The sequence below is a fragment of the Dermacentor silvarum genome, chromosome 3 (assembly GCF_013339745.2).
Source record: "Dermacentor silvarum isolate Dsil-2018 chromosome 3, BIME_Dsil_1.4, whole genome shotgun sequence".
NCBI lineage: Eukaryota > Metazoa > Arthropoda > Arachnida > Ixodida > Ixodidae > Dermacentor > Dermacentor silvarum.
The window spans coordinates 150245821-150267410 of NC_051156.1; the positions used below are offsets into that span (position 1 = coordinate 150245821).

Below are 21590 nucleotides of genomic sequence, written 5' to 3' on the forward strand. Positions count from 1 at the left end.
GTCCACTGCAGGACGAAGGCATCTCCCTGCGATCTCCAATTACCCCTGTCTTGCGCCAGCTGATTTCAACTTGCGCCTGCAAACTTCCTAACTTCATAACTTCAGTTGGCATACAACAGCGCAAAAAGGACTACGCATGGTGAAGGACAGCGCGCGCGTCGTGTCTTCCACCGTCCGTGGTCCTTAATGCGCTGCTTCTAGTCTTACACGAGCTTGTGTTTGTACGCCACCTCTTCCTGTATGTGTGTGCTCTCTCCCTCTTGCGCTAATTACCCTCCGTAATTGATTCGTTAGATTTCAATGTTTGAAGGCAATGCGGGACAATAGAGGGGCTAAAAGAAACGCGAGAGATGTGCACTGCTTTTGACCGCCTGGAACTGTTTAGCGCCCACCCAAATCCCGGCACGTGAACGTGTCGGAATTCCGCTCCGACCGGAATGCTATACCACTACTACCGGCAATCGAACCCGGCGACCTTGTGCCCAGCAGCGACGCGCCACATACACCGAGTGTCTGCAGCGGGATCGTTTACATACACTTGCAATGACAGTTTCAAGCAAGCAAAGAAAACGCCGAGGACATGTCGTACAATCACTATACGGTTCCGTCACGCAGATATATCTCAACCTCACGATCTCGACCTCACGATCTTAACCTCACGACCTCAACCTCACGCAGCCAGAAGATGTCAACAGATATCCGTTGCATTGCGAGCCCCGAGCGGCATATAGTGCCGGAGGCCCTTGGGACATTTTCGCACCCTCTTTTCGAAACGTAACAACGAAGAAGACGCACGAATTCCTGCGACCGGCGAAGACTTGACTCTCTCGCTTCTCCAAAGAGAGAGAGAGAGAGAGGGCATGTGAGTGAGAGCATCTCCTCTCGGCAGCGTCGCGGCATTCGCATCCAGGAGAGCGGTCATTTGTCTCGGCCCGACAGCTCTCTGTCTCGTCTGTCTCGCGCACTCCCGCTCCCCTGGCAAGGACTCCGTGCGAGACTTGCGCTAGCGTCTAAACCCCCGCCGATGAAGAGGAGGAGGACTAGACCAAGAGAGAGAGAGAGAGAGAGCGGTCGCAGGAGGGACTCTCGCAACCGCTGCCAACTTCTCTTGGTGGCTCGCTCGCACGTGGTCTGCACCGCGGTCTCGCAAGGATGTGCGAGAACGCTTCGAGCTTCTGTTTATCTCTTTCTCTCTCTCGTACGGCTCTTCTCCTCCCACCTTTCTCCCTCGTCTATACTTTTACGCTGGCTTTGTTTCGTTTCGTCGTCGAGCCCGAAGCCCGCCGGTGCCACGTGATAGAGCACGCGTACTCGCAAAGTGCCGCTGAACGCCCAGATCATTCGGCCGACGGCGTTTCCCGCCCGCCCACTCGCTTAAATGAAGAGGGAGCGAAACGTGACAAAAAGCGAGACGGACGCAAGAGGTATAGAGGTGCGAGGATCGAAGAGCCATTAGGCGGCTGCCCGCGGTGAAGTGCGTGCCAGTGCGTGTGACACGCGTATCTTATCGTTTCGAGCCGCCCTGACGTGTTTGTAAAATAAGATGCCGCCACCTCGGGTGTGTGGTAAGGAGATGTTCTTTTTAGGAAATGGGGGGGCTGAGTCACTTTTGTGCAGGTCCTTTCTTTTAGGGAAGCAGCGCGACTTCGAAGAGGCGATATCGTGCAACGCCTTACGATATTGGTTAGAGGTACAGTCGAAGCTGGATATATTGAACTCGAAGGGGACCGCGAAATAGTTCGACAACCTAATAATTCGATATATACAATAAAACAAAAATTATACAAAAAATTTCAAGAATATTTTTCAGCTGTTCGTTATACACGATAATTCGTTATATCCGGGTTCGACCGTAGTAAGAACGCCTCGGTGGCGGTTTATTGTCGAAATTTACATTTACTGATTTGATAAAGTTTAAAGGACTATAAGAAAAGTCTGCAGCCTTTGCGGACTCATCGTGTCCCCGAGCAATATCCACCATCTATCTTGCGTGCCTTGTCGTTTTTTAAAACCCCGCGCGCCAGCTACTTTCAGCTCACGAAGGGCATGCGTGTATCAGCGTGACATGGCGTTCTTGGCAGGAAAGTAGCGAGCGTATATAGCGTTTTAAGGAAAGGAAACGCACGCCAGACAGACGTCGATCATCGTTTTGGGACAACGTATATAAGCCCCAAAGGGTGTAAAGCTTTATTTTGAGTGTAACACACTGTCCGTTGGCTGCGTACGCGTATACACATATCGCTCACCCTGTGGTTCTGGTAGGCGGTGACGGCGGTGAACTTGGTCTCGGGGAAGATGAAAGTGCGGAAGTTCTCCGTTTTGGACGTGTCCTCCCCTTTGCGGTTGACGTACACCACGTGACATCGGGGCTGGTACCGGTGCATCGAGTTCAGAATGATCTGCACCAGTGGCCGAGCTTCGGTTGAAATAAAGGCATGCTAGCGGGGCAGTATAACTTTGCTGGCGCAGGAAATATTCTAGCGTGGTAAGCGACGCTACAGCGACTGACACAGTCATTTATGACAGATATGTCACTTCATTGCAAAAATGAACAAATACATAAGCACACGCACCAGTCGCTTCTCATTCATTCATTCATTCATTCATCATTCATTCATTCATTCATTCATTCCAGTCCAACTATTAGAACTAATTATGCCCGCGTAAACGTAATTTATTTGGAGACGTGGTTAAGTGGCTCGAAGACTACAGCACGAAAGAGGACGAGGACTAATGAAAATAAAGCACACGCGATTTTATTGAATAGAGCATTGAATACTTATCGAGTAAAAGTCACGTGACTGAAGAGATTGCCAAAAGTATGGCCTTGCCCGCAGACTCTGTAGATCTATGAAAACCTCATTGTCTCATAGTGCATCGGATGGTTTTCCCAATTGAGTGTCTAAAATTGAAAATTTTAATTACGGTGTTTTACGTGCCAGAACCACCATCTGATCACGCTGTAGTGGGTCCAATAATTTGGACCACCTGGGGTTCTTCAACGTGCACCTAAACCTAAGTGCACGGGTGTTTCTCTGCATTTTACCCCCATCGAAATGCGGCCGCCGTGGCCGGAATTTGACCCCGCGACCTCGTGCTTAGCAGTCCAACACCGATAGCCACTAAGAAACCACGGCGGGTAATTGAATGTCTGCGTTCGTCATTTCCTTCTCTTTCCTCGTCCGTTTTGTGCGCTGTAGTGTTCAAGTCATGTCCACTAGCGCGCTTGTTTACAATGGCTGAGGAATTATGCGTTCATAGCTCCTAGAGTACTCGCCTTCCCTTTGCTGTAGAAAATTAATAAGAGAAATGTCGCACTCGTATGATAACATACCATGGAATTTCGTAGGACACGTTCGCTCTACTTCTTTCTTAATTTCCTTCATTGTGTTTACGTTTTTCATGCATTGTGAATGAAAAAAAAAATGAACGCAATCTGATTCAATGGCATAAATGCAAAGACAGAAACGTAATTCCCTGAAGAGAAACTGGGGCACGCATTCGCAATAGAGCTTTCATACGCCAGCAATGTTCGCAAGAGCAGACGCCAGGACATATAATTATAGCGCTAGCGGCGGGCCAGTGACTTAATAACGAAAAGCTTTGTGAATTCGGTCCCATGATTACTTTATTTATTTATTTACGAACACAAGGCGAATATATCGCCGGCGTGAATTGCTTTAATTTACAAGCGTAAATATATATATATATATATATATATATATATATATATATTGTAACGGAATCAAGGAGACACAGACACAGCACCCGTTCACTGGGCCGGCTGTTCTATTCTCCGTTACAATATATATATATATATATATATATATATATATATATATATATATATATATATATATGACTGGGACGACATACCGCGTTGCTATCATCTTTGTCGGCAGCAATGAAAATTATAACAGCCTACGGTTGCTTCGTCGCCAGGAGACACAATTAGTTTCAAATTTTTTTCTTGTATAAGATGCAATTAAGTGGGCTTCCATACACATTCCCTGCAGCCGCTTTGTAGTACATGAGCGCGTCAATCAAGTTCTGACAACTTCTTTGCAAGTGCACACTGTTGGCGCATGACTTCATTATAGTGTGTGTTCACGTGCTTTGACACACTGCAGATATTATCACGACGCGCGCATGACTGAATGATATACATATGCACTTAGGTGAATGCAGAGAAAACTCCAAATTGAAAGAAAAAAACGTCATGTATTGCATGCACGGTTGGCAGGTCCCACATTCAAACAGAGGCCGCATAATTTTTGAGACTACATAAAAAGTATAGCCAGCAATGCAGTCGCGCTGCAACGGCGTGTTCAAAACTCCTTGTGCAACAGGCCTATCGTTAGCATCCTAGGAAAAGCCAAGTGAAGTCGATGACACGTATTTGCCGTATAGTGCAAGGCACGCCTGTTGGTGCACGATCATTACGTGTTTATCATACTAAGCTACGGTACCAGATACGTAGAGGTGACACACACTGTCAAAGATGCAGCCATGAAAGATAGCCATGTGTAGGACAGTGTAACGTTCTTGTAGCTAAGGGAATCTAAAAGACTGTGTTATCTAACCTGGAAATCTTATAATGACGTGCATAAACTTGCGGACAGGTCTTATTCAAATGGACACTAAAGCAAAATATTAAGTCGAGGCTAGATTGAAAGAATTAGCTTTCGTAATAACGAAATCGTCAATCGCAGCGAGAACAGAGCCTTTGTAAGCGAGAAAATTATGAAAATGGGAAATCGGAGCGTTACCACCTTTTGTGGACTACGGTACTTCTCATGTGGCGTCAGCATTGGCTGATTCATAGAGAGCGGCATAGAGGTGTGAGAGAGAAGGGGGGGGGGGGGGGGGGTCGTCACGTTGAGGTTACGTCAATTCGTCCATTTTTCCGCGGGACGTTCAAATTGAAGAGCAGCGGTGGCACCTTCGGTGGCAGTTTTCTACGCAACGAAGTGATATACCGGCAGACAAAAAACGATAATATAGACTTCTAGACGAAAAAAAAAAATATGTAGATGTATAGCCTGGACTTGATATTTCCCTTTAGTGCCGCCTTTAATAACAAACAACGTCGCGGGGGTTGAAAGCAGCGCCCACGCCGAGTTATATAAACTCACGTGTCCATTGTCGTCGAGCTGATTGTTTGTGAGCTTGAGCTTGTCGAAGGAGACCACCTGCTTGGTCCATTGGGCACCCTTGCACGGAGACTCCGGGTGCACGTGAATGCGCGGAGGCATGTTGGGGTCCGCCTTGCCGGCAACCATCCAGCTCGAGCTGCGCGTAATGCGATCATTTTTTTCCCCGTTTATTATTTTTTTGTGACTTAGTTTTACAAAAGGGACATTAGATTATTCGCTTAGGTATAATAAGTAGCTATAGTAACCCTATTTATGTAATCATAGGAGGTCTTTTTTTTTAAGCTCTGGGACCTCCTTCTGTAATATGCTTACCATGTAACTCTAACATGACTGTTGCAATGAACTTGACTTGACTTTCGAGATCACTGCTAAAGTGCCCTCGCGGGGTGATTATTATTAGCGTGCGTGCGTGCGTGTGTGTGTGTGTGTGTGTGTGTGTGTGTGTGTGTGTGTGTGTGTGTGTGTGTGTGTGTGTGTGTGTGTGTGTGTGTGTGTGTGTGTGTGTGTGTGTGTGTGTGTGTGTGTGTGTGTGTGTGTGTGTGTGTGTGTGTGTGTGTGTGTGTGTGTGTTGCGCGCGTGTGTGTTTAAGGTCTAAAGCGTTTACAAATTGCCTGTGGCAGATAGCACAATTCTAACCCTTGATCTAAATTACTCGATGAGGCGGCCATTCGTTCAATGAGATATGAAAATACTTCATTAAATAATTAACATAATTGCGATAATTACCTTTTTAATTGGTTACTTTACGGCACATATTTAAATCTACGAATTATAGCCGGTGAGTTCGCTTTTAAGAAAACGTTGTTTTATGCATCAAAGCACAAAAGTAACTGGAACACCAATGCATTTCGTCGGACGCTTTGAAAATTAATATCTCGAAACTGATAACTGTCCAGAGAATTCGTTCCAAGTTGATACGCCTTGCGAACTTACCCGCTTTGATTCGTAGATTTAATTATGCGCCGTAACATAATTAAGCAAGAAGTCAGATAGGGTAACTATGTTAATTATTTCATTAGGTACTTGAATTTCTCGTAGAAGTTAGATAAAGGATTAGAATTGTGCTATCTGACACAGGCGATTTTTAAAAATTTTGACCCCCCCCCCCCCAAAAAAAAAAACATTTTGTATAAATTGCGTGGACAGACGATAAAGCTGATTTTCGTCTGTCCATGTTTGTTATTATTTTGTCTTCGTTGTCACGTATACAACCCTGCAGCACTGGAAGACTATTTGGATAAAATTCCGATTGTCTTGCATTCAGCCATTCATTGTGTATGGTGGATGTCGATCGGCCAATACAGCGTGATCTAAATACTGCCTTGGGCTGACAATGAGCGGTGCTGGATCGTGGCAGTCACGATGACGACGACAGTAATGGCGCTGCCGCCAGCGAAGGTGCATGGTCTCCATAACACATGCCGTTAGGCATCCTTCCTTATAACGAAGGACGCTAAAGAGGAACGTTAAGTTAAGGCGCTTAGCAAATTACCCTCAAGGAACAAACAGACACTTTTACCATGAGGAGGTTTGGTAAGTCAGGAAAAGACGCAACAACTAAAGATGGGTAATAACGACGCGGTTCCAATCGAACTTATCTCGCTAACTGGGCGTGATGTCATGAATTTCGGCAGCGTTTGCTAAGCTTAGATGATCGTTTATCTTAACTGAAGAAGAACTACATCCCGTTCTAAGGGAACCAAGGGCGCGACCAGTAACGTATAACTAGTTTCGAAACCCAATAATCTCCCTGTCTTTCCGTCTATTCCTCCTTCCTTCCTCCTTCAACTCCACCTACACGGCCGAAATATATACTTGACAATAAATCGATGTGCGTGACATCACATCGGGGTCTCGGCGCTCAGGTTTCGGCGCAAACATTAAGAACGGGAAGTGCGGCTTTCGTTTTTTTTTTCTCCCACAAACAAGCTAGCTAAATGAATAGAGTTCTAAAAAAATGAACGCGTCTAATTTGACCTAATGTTGCGCTTTAGAGTGTCCCTTTTCACTTGTATATATAGATTATACTGGAACACCGTCCCCACCGATCATCGGCTCAGAAGGCAGTGATGGCACTTCTGTGCTTTCTGAGAGCGTCTCGTTCGTACGAGCTCCTTTGACTCTGCAGTACGGTCCGTGCACGTCTCCATACCCCCCACCGTCTCTCTCTCTCTATCCCTTCTTTCTCTTCCCCTTCTCCCTTCCCCCAGCGTAGGGTAGCCAACCGGACTCTTGACTGGTTAACATCCCTGCCTTCCTTATATCCCTCCTCTCTCTTTCTTCTTTGTATTTAAACTTAATCGTTCCAATTTAGTCACCTGGTGAGCAGCGACTAGGCCACCTATATATTGCTATGAGAGGGGCCCATTGTGGTATACGAACTATACCGAGGCCACGAATGGAACGTGACCAGATGTGTGCACACCCATGTGTGCCAAAGCCACACCCACGGGCTAGGAGACATGCCGTATATGACGGGGAGGGGGCTTCGCGGATTTTTTTTTTTTTTTTTTGACAACACATGAGTTATTTTCTTCATCATCGTCAGCAGCAGCAGCATATATTGATGTCCACTGCAGGACGAAGGCCTCTCCCTGCGATCTCCAGTTACCCCTGTCTTGCGCTAGCTGATTCCAACTTGCGCCTGCAAATTTCCTAACTTCATCACCCCACCTAGTTTTCTGCCGTCCTCGACTGCGCTTCCCTTCTCTTGGTATCCATCCTGTAACTCTAATGGTCCACCGGTTATCCATTCTACGCATTACATGGCCTGCCCAGCTCCATTTTTTCCATCTTAATGTCAACTAGAATATCGGCTATCCCCGTTTGCTCTCTGATCCATTCACGCCGCTCTCTTCCTGTCTCTTAACGTTAGGCCTAACATGTTTCGTTCCATCGCTCTTTGTGCGGTCCTTAACTTGTTCTCGAGCTTCTTTGTTAACCTCCGAGTTTCTGCCCCATATGTTAGCTAGCACCGGTAGAATGCAATGATTGTACATTTTTCGTTTCAACGACAGTGGTAAGCTCCCAATCAGGATTTGGCAATGCCTGCTGTATGCACTCCAACCCAATTTTATTCTTCTGTAAAGTTCCTGCTCATGATCAGGTGAGGTATTTTCATCATCATCATCATCATCCTATATTTATGTCCACTGCAGGAGGAAGGCCTCCCCCTGCGATCTCCAATTACCCCTGTCTTGTGCTCAGTGGTGGTGGCGTGGAGCAGAGGTAGAACACCCGAGGTAGAACACCCGACTTCAAATCTGAGGTATTTTAGTGTGACCTAAATCTAGAGTTTTTGCATTCCACCCCCATCGGCGTATGCGGCTGCAGCGGACCGGTAACCGAACCCGGGGCCTCAAGCACATCAGCAGAATGCGATAGCCACTGAGCCACGTACTGCAGTGAATAACGTGCCAAAAGGCTTCGTACAAATCGGCACATGAACGGAGCTGTGGACTGTTAACTCGTACTGGCTGCGAGCAGGCTGCAGCTGCAGCACGGGGACTGACTGACCTGTGGAAGGCGTATCGGTACCGCTTGTTGTCCACGGGTACGAAGTCCATCATCAGCATGTAGTCCGCGTGCGGGTCCAGCCCGTACAGCTTCACTTGCAGCGTGGGGAACATGCGCCTGCGCATCGAGAGCGAAGATCGTTTTTTTTTTTTTTTTTTTTTTTTAATGCGAAAGCATTATGTGTATGCCCCATTCCATGAAAATCCGGCTTTCGTCGGCAGCGGCGTGAACGAAATATGGTACCAAAAATGGCCGACGGCGCAAAGAGTAAAAACACGCCAGAAATGATCGGACTGAAGTCACATTTATCATGGAGGTTTGGGTAAACAAAGTAGATTAATGACCTTGAAAAGAAAATTTGGTACACTTCGGTCTGGGTGGGAATCGAGCCCGGGCTTACGCGGGGTGCGAGACGAGCACGCTTCCCTGAAGCCACGGCTGCTCCACGGTTCTTTCTTACTAAATGTGTGCCTAGTGCGTGCGTCATTGCACACGCCACGTCGCAGCCATCTGGCTGACTTAAGGTTTCCCCAAGGTAACTATAATATTTGCTTTCGCAGTCCCACACGTAAGCAGTCTTATACCCCTGACACATGGGCAAAAGTAAAGTCCTTTGCAGGAAACCCCTTTTGTTACTCCGATGGACCCTTCGCAGAAAGGCGTTGCGCCGATGACACACAGCAGCGCATTGACTTCTTTAGGTGGTTCCTCAAATGAACGCTGCAAAAAACGAAAAAAAAAACAAAAAAAAAAAAAACCGCTGCTTGTTAAAGCAGCAAGAGATAAAACATTTACTGGAAGCTGCGCATGTAGATTAGATTTAGTGATGGTAGAACCTAAAAACATTTTTTTCCCATTTTTGATGGCTTATAACGCGCATATTCGGAATTCAACATGGCGGCGCTAGCGACGTGGTGCAGGCGTTTGAGAGGATATGCTAGAGTAAATCTTCAGTGTTCGACAAATCGCATTACCGCGCTAAAAATTAAAACACTTTCCAATGTAAAAAAATAATTACGGGGCACCGTAGTTATGTAACAGGTTTTCTTCTATTGATGAGCTGTGCAAGCTGTATGCACGCTGGAAAAGTAGATGCCCGATCTTCTTTCCAGCCACGGAACTTTGCCGGGAGGGAGATACTCCTTTGTCGTGTGTCACTGCGCTTGAGCGCCTTTCCGGTAGATGTCCCCTTACCTAAAGGACTTTAGAGTGCCCATGTGTCAGGAGTATTATACCCCTGTTAGAGTAGAGTATTCGATTCGTATCCGAAATTTTGAATATTCGACCACCCCTTGTTGTAACGTTCCTTCGCCGCAGTACGAAAAATCAATCGTCACGCCATCGCCGTCGTCTTCGTATTGCTATAGTATTGCTGCTGTCGTGAAGTCATACGCTCGCGTAACGCACGCAATTGCTTGACGTGCGCAAAAAAAAAAAAAAAAAAAAAAAAAAACGGTGGTTCATCCGCTGTTAACTCTTTTCTGAACCCCAAACGCAGCTGGCTATAGCTAGCTACCTGCAATATGTTTCGCATAACATTGATTCCCACATGTGTAGAATTTGCATATTAAAAAAATACCGTCGATAGTCGATCACCATTTGGTAAAGGTTCGTGAAAGCGATATACATAATATGACTGGCGGCATCGCATGTCGGCAATTTCTGCATGTTTAAGCGCAGAGTATCGTTATAGAGTATGCACTGTCGGTCGTCATTGGAAAAGATTAGGTTAGGTAAACGTGTGCCGCCTCCGTCAGAACTTCGTGGTTTACTCTCTAGGTGACTGAATTTACTCGTACCCTTTGTATAGCGGGTCCCCTGTCGTATACCTGTGGTGCTCGAAGCTTTAGAGAGCGAGGAGAGCTCTCCGTTCCCATATCTCTATAGCTTCGCAGCGTCGGCGTTTATAAATATGCTTTCCATGGCATCGCCTTCGGCGACATCGTGGACGATGGATGCCTCCAACCTATATAGTTAACCGAAACACAGAACACAAAATCCCATATGGCGCAGCCTAGTGAAACAATGATCCGCGCCACTCAACATGCTGAGCTTATTGTAAGTTCAACAATTGGGGGCGAACGTTATTTCCCATATTCCCAAATGCGCATGACGTCTCATACAAACAATGAACTCACGCACACACGCCCACGCGCTCTCTCGGAATTCCTAATAATTCAGCCTGATTTATTTATTTATTTCCGATACCTCAAAGTCCCCCGAAGGGGTTTTACATGAGGGGTGGGCGCGTACGTTTCATTTAACGTAAGTTAGTTCTTCGATGATGCGTTTAAAGTGAAGAGGGTTCTCATGAAGAACATTTGAAAAGGGAAGGTCATTCCAGTCTTTTAACGTACGAACAAAAAATGAAGTTAGATGAGAGGTGGTTCGGGCCTTAGGAGGATACACGGCCTTGTGGTTGGAGCGGCTGGGACGCGGTAAAGCTGGCGAAATGTAGGAGGTCCGGGGGGTGCATGGAAGAACTTGTGGAATAGCGAGAGACGGGCAGCTTTTCGGCGAAGTAATGGCTAATTAGGTTAGCCCGTGACTTAAATCGTAATACAGTCACCTCCAGTATATATTAGGAAGGCGCAGAGCATTCTTATACGCTGCGTCGATCCGTAGCGCGACTGCGGACATACGCGAAGCGTTTATACAATAGTATATACGTGGGATGCAATCGAAGTCGGACGCCAGCAGCCGGGTGTAGCATGTGTACCACTATATACCACGCGTGACAACATCGCGATGCGATTAGTGCCAAGAGGCAATCCGCTTTCGACCCCCCCCCCCCCCCCCCCCCCCCCCTTCCTTACATCGAAGAGGAGATCAACTCTCGACTACGACGTTCTCTGCGCGCGCGCGCGCGATCGAGCACCACAAAGTCGGGCGCGAAGGCGCCCGCTTGCGCGGCCCGGGAGGATTATACGGACCTCGTGCCACCGCAGGGAGCGAAGAGACGGGCGCGTAAGTCCCCGGGCGGGACGTCCCGTGCGTATGGCCGCGCAATCCGGGTGAATGATTGCCGGGAGGCAAGGAGGGTGACGCGCGCTTGCGCGCGATGGTTACCACATGGACGGTGCTGCATGCGGCTCGCCGCCGCCGTCCCACGCACTGGTGCTGTTGCTGCTGCGCCCGCAAGATGCGCGGATACGCGAGCGGCGCAGTGTATAGTATACACTCGAGGGCGCCCTTCCCGGGCAAGGACATTTATCGGGCGCGCCACGCACATACCGCGAAGAAGAAGAAGAACCGGGTGCGCCCCCACGAAGCAGCGGCGTGGGCTGCCGGCCTCCCGCATATAGCAACGCTGTACTGTACGAACGGGTTTCTCTGTAGTGCAAGGTGCGCGATGCGTGCATCAGAAATGAAGCCAACAGATTGAAAGAGAGAGAGAGAGAGTTATTTAATAAATCCCGGAGACTAAGAGAGCACAGAATTCGGCAGACACTTAAGACTGCTCACGTGTGGGAATGCGAAAGCATTATGCCGCTTGTAGAGCTCGGAACGTCATCAAGGCGCTCATTTTATACATTCGTGACGTGGCGCCACGTCCTCTAGCTGCACCGTCAAGTGCGCCGCCCAACGACGCACGCAATATAGTCAACCAGATGACTGCGACGTGACGTGTGCAGTCAGGCACGCACTAGGCACACCTTTTATTAAGCCGGAACCGGGGAGCAGCCGTGGCTTTAGGGAATTAAGCGTGCTCGTCCCGCATCTCGGAGGCGCCCGGGTTGAATTCCCACCATGAACGAAATGTGCCAAATTTTCTTTTCGAAGCGACTAATTTACTTCGTTTACAGGAACCTCCCTGAGAAATGTGACGTCAATCCGAGCATTTTCTGACGTGGTTTTTACTCTTTGCAGCGTCGGCGATTTTTCGTCACGGCGCAGTTTCGCCAAGGTCACCACCAAGGGCACCGCCAACACCGACACCTAAGGCTATCGCCTTAATAACCTAGTCCGCAACGGAGGCGACATTAACCTGCCACTTTGTTGCGGAAAGTGTGGGTGCTCGCCACTTTTCGATAGTTGCACACGTTATTTGCCGTAACGGAGACAAGCGCATGCGAGAGATTATGGGAACAGCGGAAATTGATTCTGAAGGAACGAATTGCCTCAGCGTCTCCGTCCCCTGTCCTTGTCGAACAAAGAACTGTGCTTCCTAGCGCGCGCGTCTCTGTCGCGTTGATGGCAGCATTAATGTGTCTTTATCTTGCGTTTCTTTGGTATATCTTCTAGCAACCCTTCAATAAACGCCAGTTAGAATTAGCGCCGCGTTTGATTTTACGTGTTTTCCTTCGGTAACGCGCCTCGGTAACGTCCCTTCGGTAACGCACTTTAGCGAGCTAATATCCCGGAGAGGTTTGTATGATAGGACAGGTGTGATGAAATTACGTGCGCAGGGCACGTCACCGATATAAACGCAAAACACGCCGCGCATCACTCAAGAAACAGGAGTATCTCACGGAGACCTGCGTCTGAGAGCAAGTTTAAACGGGCCTTCGTTGAGCGAGATGCACAGGTAGCCAAGTACTTGTTGCAGATCGAGGGATATCGTGAATATCTCTCGTGCGTGTCTCTCGTGAATGTCCAGTGCGGACATCGACTCTTTTTTTTTTTTACTATGTAAATAGACTGTAGGCGCATATTAAGTGGACTATGTCTTCCCCTACGTTGCGTTCAGGGCTCCAATTAATTTTAAATGCTAAGAATTTAGTGTAACGAAGGAAAGCGTACGGAAGTTGAACTCTTTTGCATATCTATGAACTCTCTAAATAATTATACATAATGTTTAAACTTGACACAATGTGATTGATTTTAATGAAGGAAAAGGAAAATTAAAATTGACGAAGAGACAACCTAGCCGGTGGTGGGAGCCGAACACTACGACCTCCGCTTGATTCGTGCGGTGCTCACACGTTGGCATATATAAGGGCAGCGAAATCGTCAAGCGGAGGTCGTCGGTTCGGATCCCAATGAAAGAGAGTCGAGCCAGCTGGGGGCCACCCACAATTATACACGAATTCATCATCATCATCATCAGCAGCAGCCTATATTTTATGTCCACTGCAGGACGAAGGCCTCTCCCTGCGATCTCCAATTACCCCTGTCTTGCGCTAGCGTATTCCAACTTGCGCCTGCAAATTTCCTAACTTCATCATCCCATCTGGTTTTCTGCCGACCTCGACTGCGCTTCCCTTCTCTTGGTATCCATTCTGTAACCCTAATGGTCCACCGGTTATCCATCCTACGCATTACATGGCCTGCCCAGCTCCATTTATTCCGCGTAATGTCAACTGGAATATCGGGTATCCCCGTTTGTTCTCTGATCCACACCGCTGTCTTCCCATCTCTTAATGTTAGGCTTAACATTTTTCGTTCCATCGCTCTTTGTGCGGTCCTTATCTTGTTCTCGACTTTCTCTGTTAACTTCCAAGTTTCTGCCCCATATGTGGCACCGGTAGAATGCAGTGATTGTACACTTTTCTTTTCATACACAAATTATATACCACTAATTATGGCCGCTTGTTTTTCTGACGTCAAGGGTCATTGCGTGTTTAAAACAGCTGACCTGTCTTCGTGTAAGTGGTTGCAGGATGAAACTTGAATACCTAGGGCAAATTTTATGGCTCATCCTGATATCAACTGCTCAAACTGGCTCGGCTCTCTTTGAGACGTGAATTGCGGGTGTAACGTTAAATTAATAGAACAAACTCAGTTTCCCAGCACCGCTGAAACCATGGGCCCCGTGGCGGTCGCGAGAACTAACGGCGATACGATCTAGTCGCATTTCTCAAATATAATTGGATTAAAAGTGTAAATCAGAAAATTGTAGAGAAACATGAAAAACTCCTGATACAGCTTTCTGTTGCTCAATACATGCTACATAAACGTGTTTTTCCGAGCGTGAAAGAAGCCCGCGAATACACGGCAAAGTGCCTCCAGCGGCCCGTCGCGCGGCAATTTTGCGTGTATTCGCGGGCTTCTTTAACGCTCGGAAAGACACTTTTATGTAGCACGTATTGAGCAACAGATAGCTGTATCAATATTGCTCTACAATCTTCTCATTAACACTTTTATCTAACTATAATGTTCGAAAAGTTGATTAATTAATTGAGACTAATTATATATGGGACAAAAAATGTTAGGCCTAACGTTAAGAGACGGGAAGACAGCGGTGTGAATCAGAGAACAAACGGAGATAGCCGACATTCTAGTTGACATTAAGCGAAAAAAGTGGAGCTGGGCAGGCCATGTAATGCGTAGAATTGATAACCGGTGGACCATTATAGGGTTACAGAATGAATACCAAGAGAAGGGAAGCACAACCGAGGACGGCAGAAAACTAGGGAGAGTGATGAAGTTGGGAAATTCGCAGGCGCAAGTTGGAATCAGCTAGCGCAAGACAGGGGTAATTGGAGATCGCCTTCGTCCTGCAGTGGACATAAATATAGGCTGATGATGATGTATTTGGGCGGAATGCAAAAAAATAATCTGAGTATCTCCAAGTGACGGCGAACAATATTACCTTGGTTCTGTGCAGCTACGTGGCATTTGCATATTTTTAAATATTGGTGCATGATAGTTGGGACACCCTGTATAGGATGTAAGCGAACTCTCCATCCGCAGATGGCCGAATAAACAAGAATTTTTAAGGATTTTTCATGCTATCCGGTAGTTTTCTATTTTCTTCGGTCATTAGCTCTCCTGCTTTTATCCCGCTCCCGCATAATCGATTATGAACTGCCTTATCTGGCGGTCACATCCAGTCACAATCGATATCGGCGCTAGTAGCTTCGCAGTATGCATAGCCGTTGAAATCGAAGCGTATATACACGTCGCCCTTAGGATTCGTACTGCGCTTGCGAAGCTGTAACTCATAGTGAAAACCATGAACTCGAATTACGAAGGCAGTATATCTTTCCAGTGGAGCAATAAATCGGTGCAGACGAGCGAACGCGGGTGCAATACCAAGCTGCCGCGCCGCTGCAGTAGCAGCCGACGCGGCCAACCGGCAGCCGGACTCGACCGTAGCGCCCTTAGTTCGCGTGTTCACCGCGGGGTCCACACGCTTGCGCTGACCAATATGCGGAGCTGCAAAACTGAGTTGGTTCTAGATTTTAAAAAATTACACCATCTTCCCGTAGGGGAATCCTGAGTAGTATGCGAATCAGCCGTGGGTCGACTCAAGGTAGTTTTATCAGCTGTATAAACTTGGACATGCAGCAGCACCAGCAACGCGCAGAACTGTTGTCGACGCCGTCGGCGTTTTGCCCGCGTTCGCACCGAACGCGCGCGGCGTTTGTGACTGTTGCCGGTGATTCTGGGGCGCCTACCGTCGCGTCTCTAACCTAAGCTGCTTCGCATTATCGCGCGCGGAGCCGCAGGTGTTGCCATTCGTTGCGCAATCCGGAGAGGAGAGGAGCGTCGGAGAGGAGAGGAGGAATGCCGAGAGCAGAGGAGATGAGACAAGGAGAGGGGAGGAAGGGGAAGAGGATGCGCATGCGCAGTAGGGGTGTGGACGTCGCACGGCGGATGGAGGGAGAGAGTGACGGAGGGAGTGCCTTTGGCGCATTGGATGCGCTACGCCTTCCTAGCGAATTACCTCGGTTACATGAGATGCGATACGCTTGAAAGCTGATACGATACGCTTCTGTTGTGTTCATGTAAACGCCGCTATAGCCCCGACCATAAGCTGCTTCGCATCTAAAAAAGAAATCGCTTGTGTGGACGGAGTTTTTTGTGATTCTTAGGTTGTCGCCGACTATAGAAACAGAAAAAAGTATGTATCGCATTTGCCATCACTAAATCTTCCCGTCGCATATAGATTGGACATGCACAATTTTAAGAAAGAACGGGATTTCTTTAGACTAGCAGACAGAAACAAGTGTCATTTTGTTCACTTAGATTAAAGGATCAATGCTGCCATAGATATTAAACAGTCATTTTTTCATACGAGCCGAATTTTTTGAGCGACACAATAAACATGCTACCCGCAAGAAAATTTCGAGTTGGAAAACATGGCAGGGTCGTCATCGGAGAAGTAGTGCGGTGGTTGCGCTTAACTGCGCTGCTCCCTTAGCAATGGAGGGCATTTCATTAGTACACCGAGACTTTTAGACAGCCGAATCCATTCGGTTCTACGGCCATAAGAGCACTTGCTACTATGTCACCTCCCGCGCGGGATTATTCACTCTTTGTAACGCATTTTGAAAACATGGCGCGTGCGACTATGCAAATGGATCATGGTACTCAGGGATCTTGTATAATGCTTACTGGGCTGCCTCAGGTTCCACCTGAGGTGGCTTGACCGTCTTTGTGCACGACCTCAGCTGATGAGGTAAAGGCGGCATTATCTGCCATGAAACGTGGCTCGGCCCCAGGACCGGATGGGCTGCCCGTTGAATTTTATCTGACCTTCTGGGAAGATATCGGCGCCACTTTCGTGTCTGTTATCCGCCACTGCTTTGAGAACTTTGAATTCCCGGCTAGGTTTTCGCGACGGTCGCATTGTGCTGATACCTAAGCACGATCCATCATCAGTTCGTCCAGAGGAATGGAGGCCAATCGCGCTTCTCAACGTTGACTACAAAACCTTCACAGCTGTTGTCACTCGACGCTTGGGAAGCCTGATGCCTTCCTTAATAGGACACCATCAGGCTTGCTCGGTCCCTGGCAGAGAGATACATAGTCTCTCGTTCGTTACGCGTGACATAATCACGCACACGCTGACCAGGTCAGCACGTGGTCTCTTGGTTTCACTAGATCAAGAAAAGGCATTCGATCGCCTCGAACATAGTTACATATTTAGTGTACTGTGTTCGTATGGCTTTTCGTCAGATTTCGTTGAGCTTTTAGGAACGCCTATTCAAATATCCGAAGTATACTGTTTCTTGATGGTCGTGAAAGTGCACCATTTCCCGTTACTCGCGGTGTTCGTCAAGGGTGCCCGCTATCCCCAGTACTCTTTGTGCTCAGCCTTGAGCCGTTTCTGCGATCGGTATACTGAGAGACCCTTACGTGTGCGGTCTCCCACTGCCTGGTAGCGGTGTTGTGAAGGTGACAGCCTTCGCCGATGGCATCACATTGTATCTCAGGAACGAAGATAGCTTATCCCGCAGCCTTCGAATTTTCACTGAGTACGGAAATATTTCAGGTGCGGCGCTAAATTTTTCAAAATGTCATTATTTGTTCGTTGGTTCCCCACAGACACGCCTAACTCCCTTTTTCCGCCTTCATTAAAGAGCGATTCTATTCGTATTTTAGGCCTTGATTACACCTATGATGGCATATCCGACTCTGTGTGGCTTTCAATTCTTGAAGATGTAAGGCGAAACATTCAGGATGTTCAAGGGTATGATTTACTCCTATTAGAAAGAAGGTACTTGGCACAGTCTGTATTGTGCGGCCGTGTGTGGTATATTTGTCACGTTGTACAGCCGCCACTACGGGTTACTAGATCATTGCAGTCCCTTCTTGGTTCCTTCTCGGGTCGGGCAGTACAGAACTGGTCTGTCGCGCGGCACTTGGGCAACCACGATCTCGCGGTGGGTTCGCGTTCCCATCCGTGTCTGTCCGCTGCCGGTTGCTTGCTCTGCGATTTCTGCTTCGCCTATTACACGGTGATCAGTGTCCCGCACGTGAACTCGCCTGTTATTTCCTTGGCACAAAAATTCGTTTACATGTTACCGGGCGTATACTAGTTAAATCGCGGGCCACAAGTGTTAAACGCACCTGCATTTTACTCTACGGCCGTGGCATTTTATCGCCACGTACAACAGACTATGTCCTGATGTAGACGTCCTCGAAAACCGTGTTGTAGATACAATGTCAGCCTTACTGCTTCCTCTGGTTCCCCTAGCGCGTCGCGCACGTTCCAATAATAAAGAGTTTTAGATTAGGGGGACGCAAGCGTAGGGGCCGCTACCGTCACGTGGCCGCTTCGCGCGACTTGTATTTACCTGCGTTGCCGTGGGATTGTTTGTTACCCCTGCCTTATCTTATTTCTGCTGACCACCATTTTTGAAATACACATCACATAGCATCCTACAAGTTTATGTAAAGCGTCTCTGTCACTTTTCATTGTAAATTACCATTGTGTACACTGTATATATTCATCATTGTATATGTGACGTTCGTGTAACTGATTTGTTGACGAGTTCCGTGTATACAGTGCTCCGTACTTTGTATGTATTATCGTCCTAGTGAAATTGTGCCGTCATTGTGACTCATTGTTCGTATCGTCTTTTGTTGAAATAAACTTTTTCTAAACGCGAAACATCTAGTAACCGTCACATACCAATATAATAATTTTAAGCAAAAGATGGTCTAAATTATGTGAAATCATTCGCACATCACACATACTCTGACATACTTTGACGTTGCCAGTAGGGTGTTGGATTCAATCGAATAATCGAATCGAATACCGAATACTTTATCGTGTCTAAACAAAGAGAAAATATAAAGGATGCGTGGCGTCCACTGAGCTACAACAAATGCTTGTTGACATTGTATTTGATACACGCGATCGATGTCGCTCCCAACTGGACTTTGGGACAACTGAGTAGCTTTTAAGTGAAAAACTACTGAAAAAAAAAATTGTATCTGGCGCAGCATGAAAATGACCGCAGTGAAACACGGCGAGGTTGTCTATATAATAAACTGCTTTGCTTCAATCGAGAAATTCTTAGGTTGCATAAGTGTGAGCCATCCTTACGAAACGGCTGGAAGTTATTGAGCAGAAGCTAACTAACATGCCAGAACATGCCAACGAGATGTTCCAATAACGTAGTAACGCCCTCGTTGTTGTCTAAGCTGCAGAAGCCCGGCCGCGGTTATAGCTTCTCATTGGCAGTTCTCTGCGAAGGTCGCGATATTACCGTATTTACTCGCGCACGGCCAGTCCTTTTCTTTATGGATGTGTTTGCACCAGGAGCGGGTACAGTCAATACGCCTGGTGGAACTGGTGTACCTTCGGTATTAGAGTATTAATCAATTCAAAAACATATTTTCCCAATGTCGCGTTATTAGCATTATACTTGGCTTTCATTCATTGTCACACCAATTACGCCATTGCTTGCCGGGGAAATACATATTACTGTCAGCAGTTACAAAACCAACCGATACGCATTATCGCTAACAGCGGTTTTAGGCGAATGCTACTTGTTACTCCATGAAAACAACATCCTTCCTGTGAGGAGCTTGTTCAGCCATCACCTCACAATTCTGTTTTATAAATTACTTACTAAACAGTTTTCACGCGAATTCATTTGTTCTAGGTATCTTATTAATAAGAATAATATGAGGTTTGCACCTAACTCCAATTTTCTACTGCCTATGGTTCATTCTAACTATAGGAAAATGACATCGTCATTGATGGCTATAAAACTATGGAATGGTTTACCTAACTCCATGAAATCTTCATAATCCTTTCATGCATTTAAACATGCCCTTGAGCATTTTTGCATGTATAACTAAGTTTAAATCTCTCATTATACTACCTTTGGCCATTTGTATGTATTGACAATATTTTTATGCGCTATAGAATTGTATACTGACAATTGTATTTCATTTGTTTATTTTTCTCTTACGATGTATTTGACGTGATTGTATTTGTTCTTTGTTATTTCCAGCTTGGTGAACTTCTCACACGTCTCTACATTTTTATAATTAACCGAGGGCCCCATTGCAGTCTTTGACTTTGGGATCCTCGTCTGTGTGTTATCTGTAACCCATTCACTGTATGGTAAAGAATAATAAACTGAACTGAAAAGAGCATTGAAATTAAACTCCGCAGCGACCACCTCTACCTTACAGCAGAATCATTCGGAATACAGTTGAACCCGGATATATCGAACCCAAATATAACGAATTATTAGGTATATGAAACAGCTGAAAAATCCCCTTTAAAATATTCTGTATAAAGTTTTTATTTTATGTATCGGAATTACCTATATAAAGAACTTTTTTGTGGTCCCCTTCAAATCGATATATCCGAGTTCGACTGTATTCACCACTTGCGCCTTGCTTTCTCCGTCTGTATCCTCCTACGAGTGTCGTTATTTCTTATACTCGTGCAGAAACGAATGTTCGACAACTTCGAACAGCGAATTCCTGAGTAGAATACCAATCGGATGGCAAACACTCCAAATTTACGATGACGAGGCGTCAAATTACATTTGCTTTCCCGTACCTCTGACAGTATTCAATTTATTTTCGTGCAGCCTTCTCGACTGATGTTACCTCAATCGCCTTAGTTGGAGAAACGCAAAGCAAGCGCCTCCTTCTCGTGGCGTTCTTCAAAACGTTGCTTCTGAGCGCTGTTTGCCTCGCGTGGAGCTCTCGCGTATGTGTGCGCATCACCTCTAATTATTCCTTGTATTTTCCCTTTCCCCTAGTGTAGGGTAGCAAACCAATTGCAGCCTGCCTAACCTTTATCTACCTTTTGTTTTCTCCTTCTTTCTTTTTTCGCCTCTGAGCACAATTCTAAAGCGCCACTAATTTAGGCCCGGCCTCCAACGGCTAACATCGCATGAACACGGTATATATACGTTTCCTGGAGAAGTGATCCGGGACTTCCCCTCCCAACAGCGGTATAGAGCTCCACACACAGTAGCAGCACCGCGGTACGGACCATTTACGTCTTCGTGCCCGATATATGGATTCCACGGCCGCGTACGAAGAAGGAGCACTCTCAGTCTCGTTGCTCTCGAACAACGTGCTACGGACGGGCGCGCGCACACGCGTAGAGTTGCCCCCCCTCCCTCCCTTGAAAGCTGCTAATGAGACAAGACCGCCCATGTTGGTTTTGGACCTCGGCGTTGCTGCGGGGGAGGAGGCGGCAGGCGTGCTTGTCGGGTGCTGCTCCCGCTTTGATAGATCGCACCGGCGAGGCAGCGCATCCATGCGCGC

The 21590-nt window shown here is 47.0% G+C and overlaps 1 protein-coding gene across 1 annotated transcript in view; it reads right to left on the reverse strand.

The window, feature by feature from the left end:
• LOC119445908 (T-box transcription factor TBX1) overlaps positions 1-21590 on the reverse strand; it is a 93445-nt gene that overhangs the window by 30695 nt on the left and 41160 nt on the right. Inside the window, exons 3-5 of the mRNA XM_037710207.2 lie at positions 8673-8789; positions 5136-5292; positions 2247-2399 (exon numbers count right to left, since the gene is read on the reverse strand). Coding sequence (XP_037566135.1) covers positions 2247-2399; positions 5136-5292; positions 8673-8789 — 427 coding nt within the window. The remainder of the gene's footprint in view (positions 1-2246; positions 2400-5135; positions 5293-8672; positions 8790-21590) is intronic.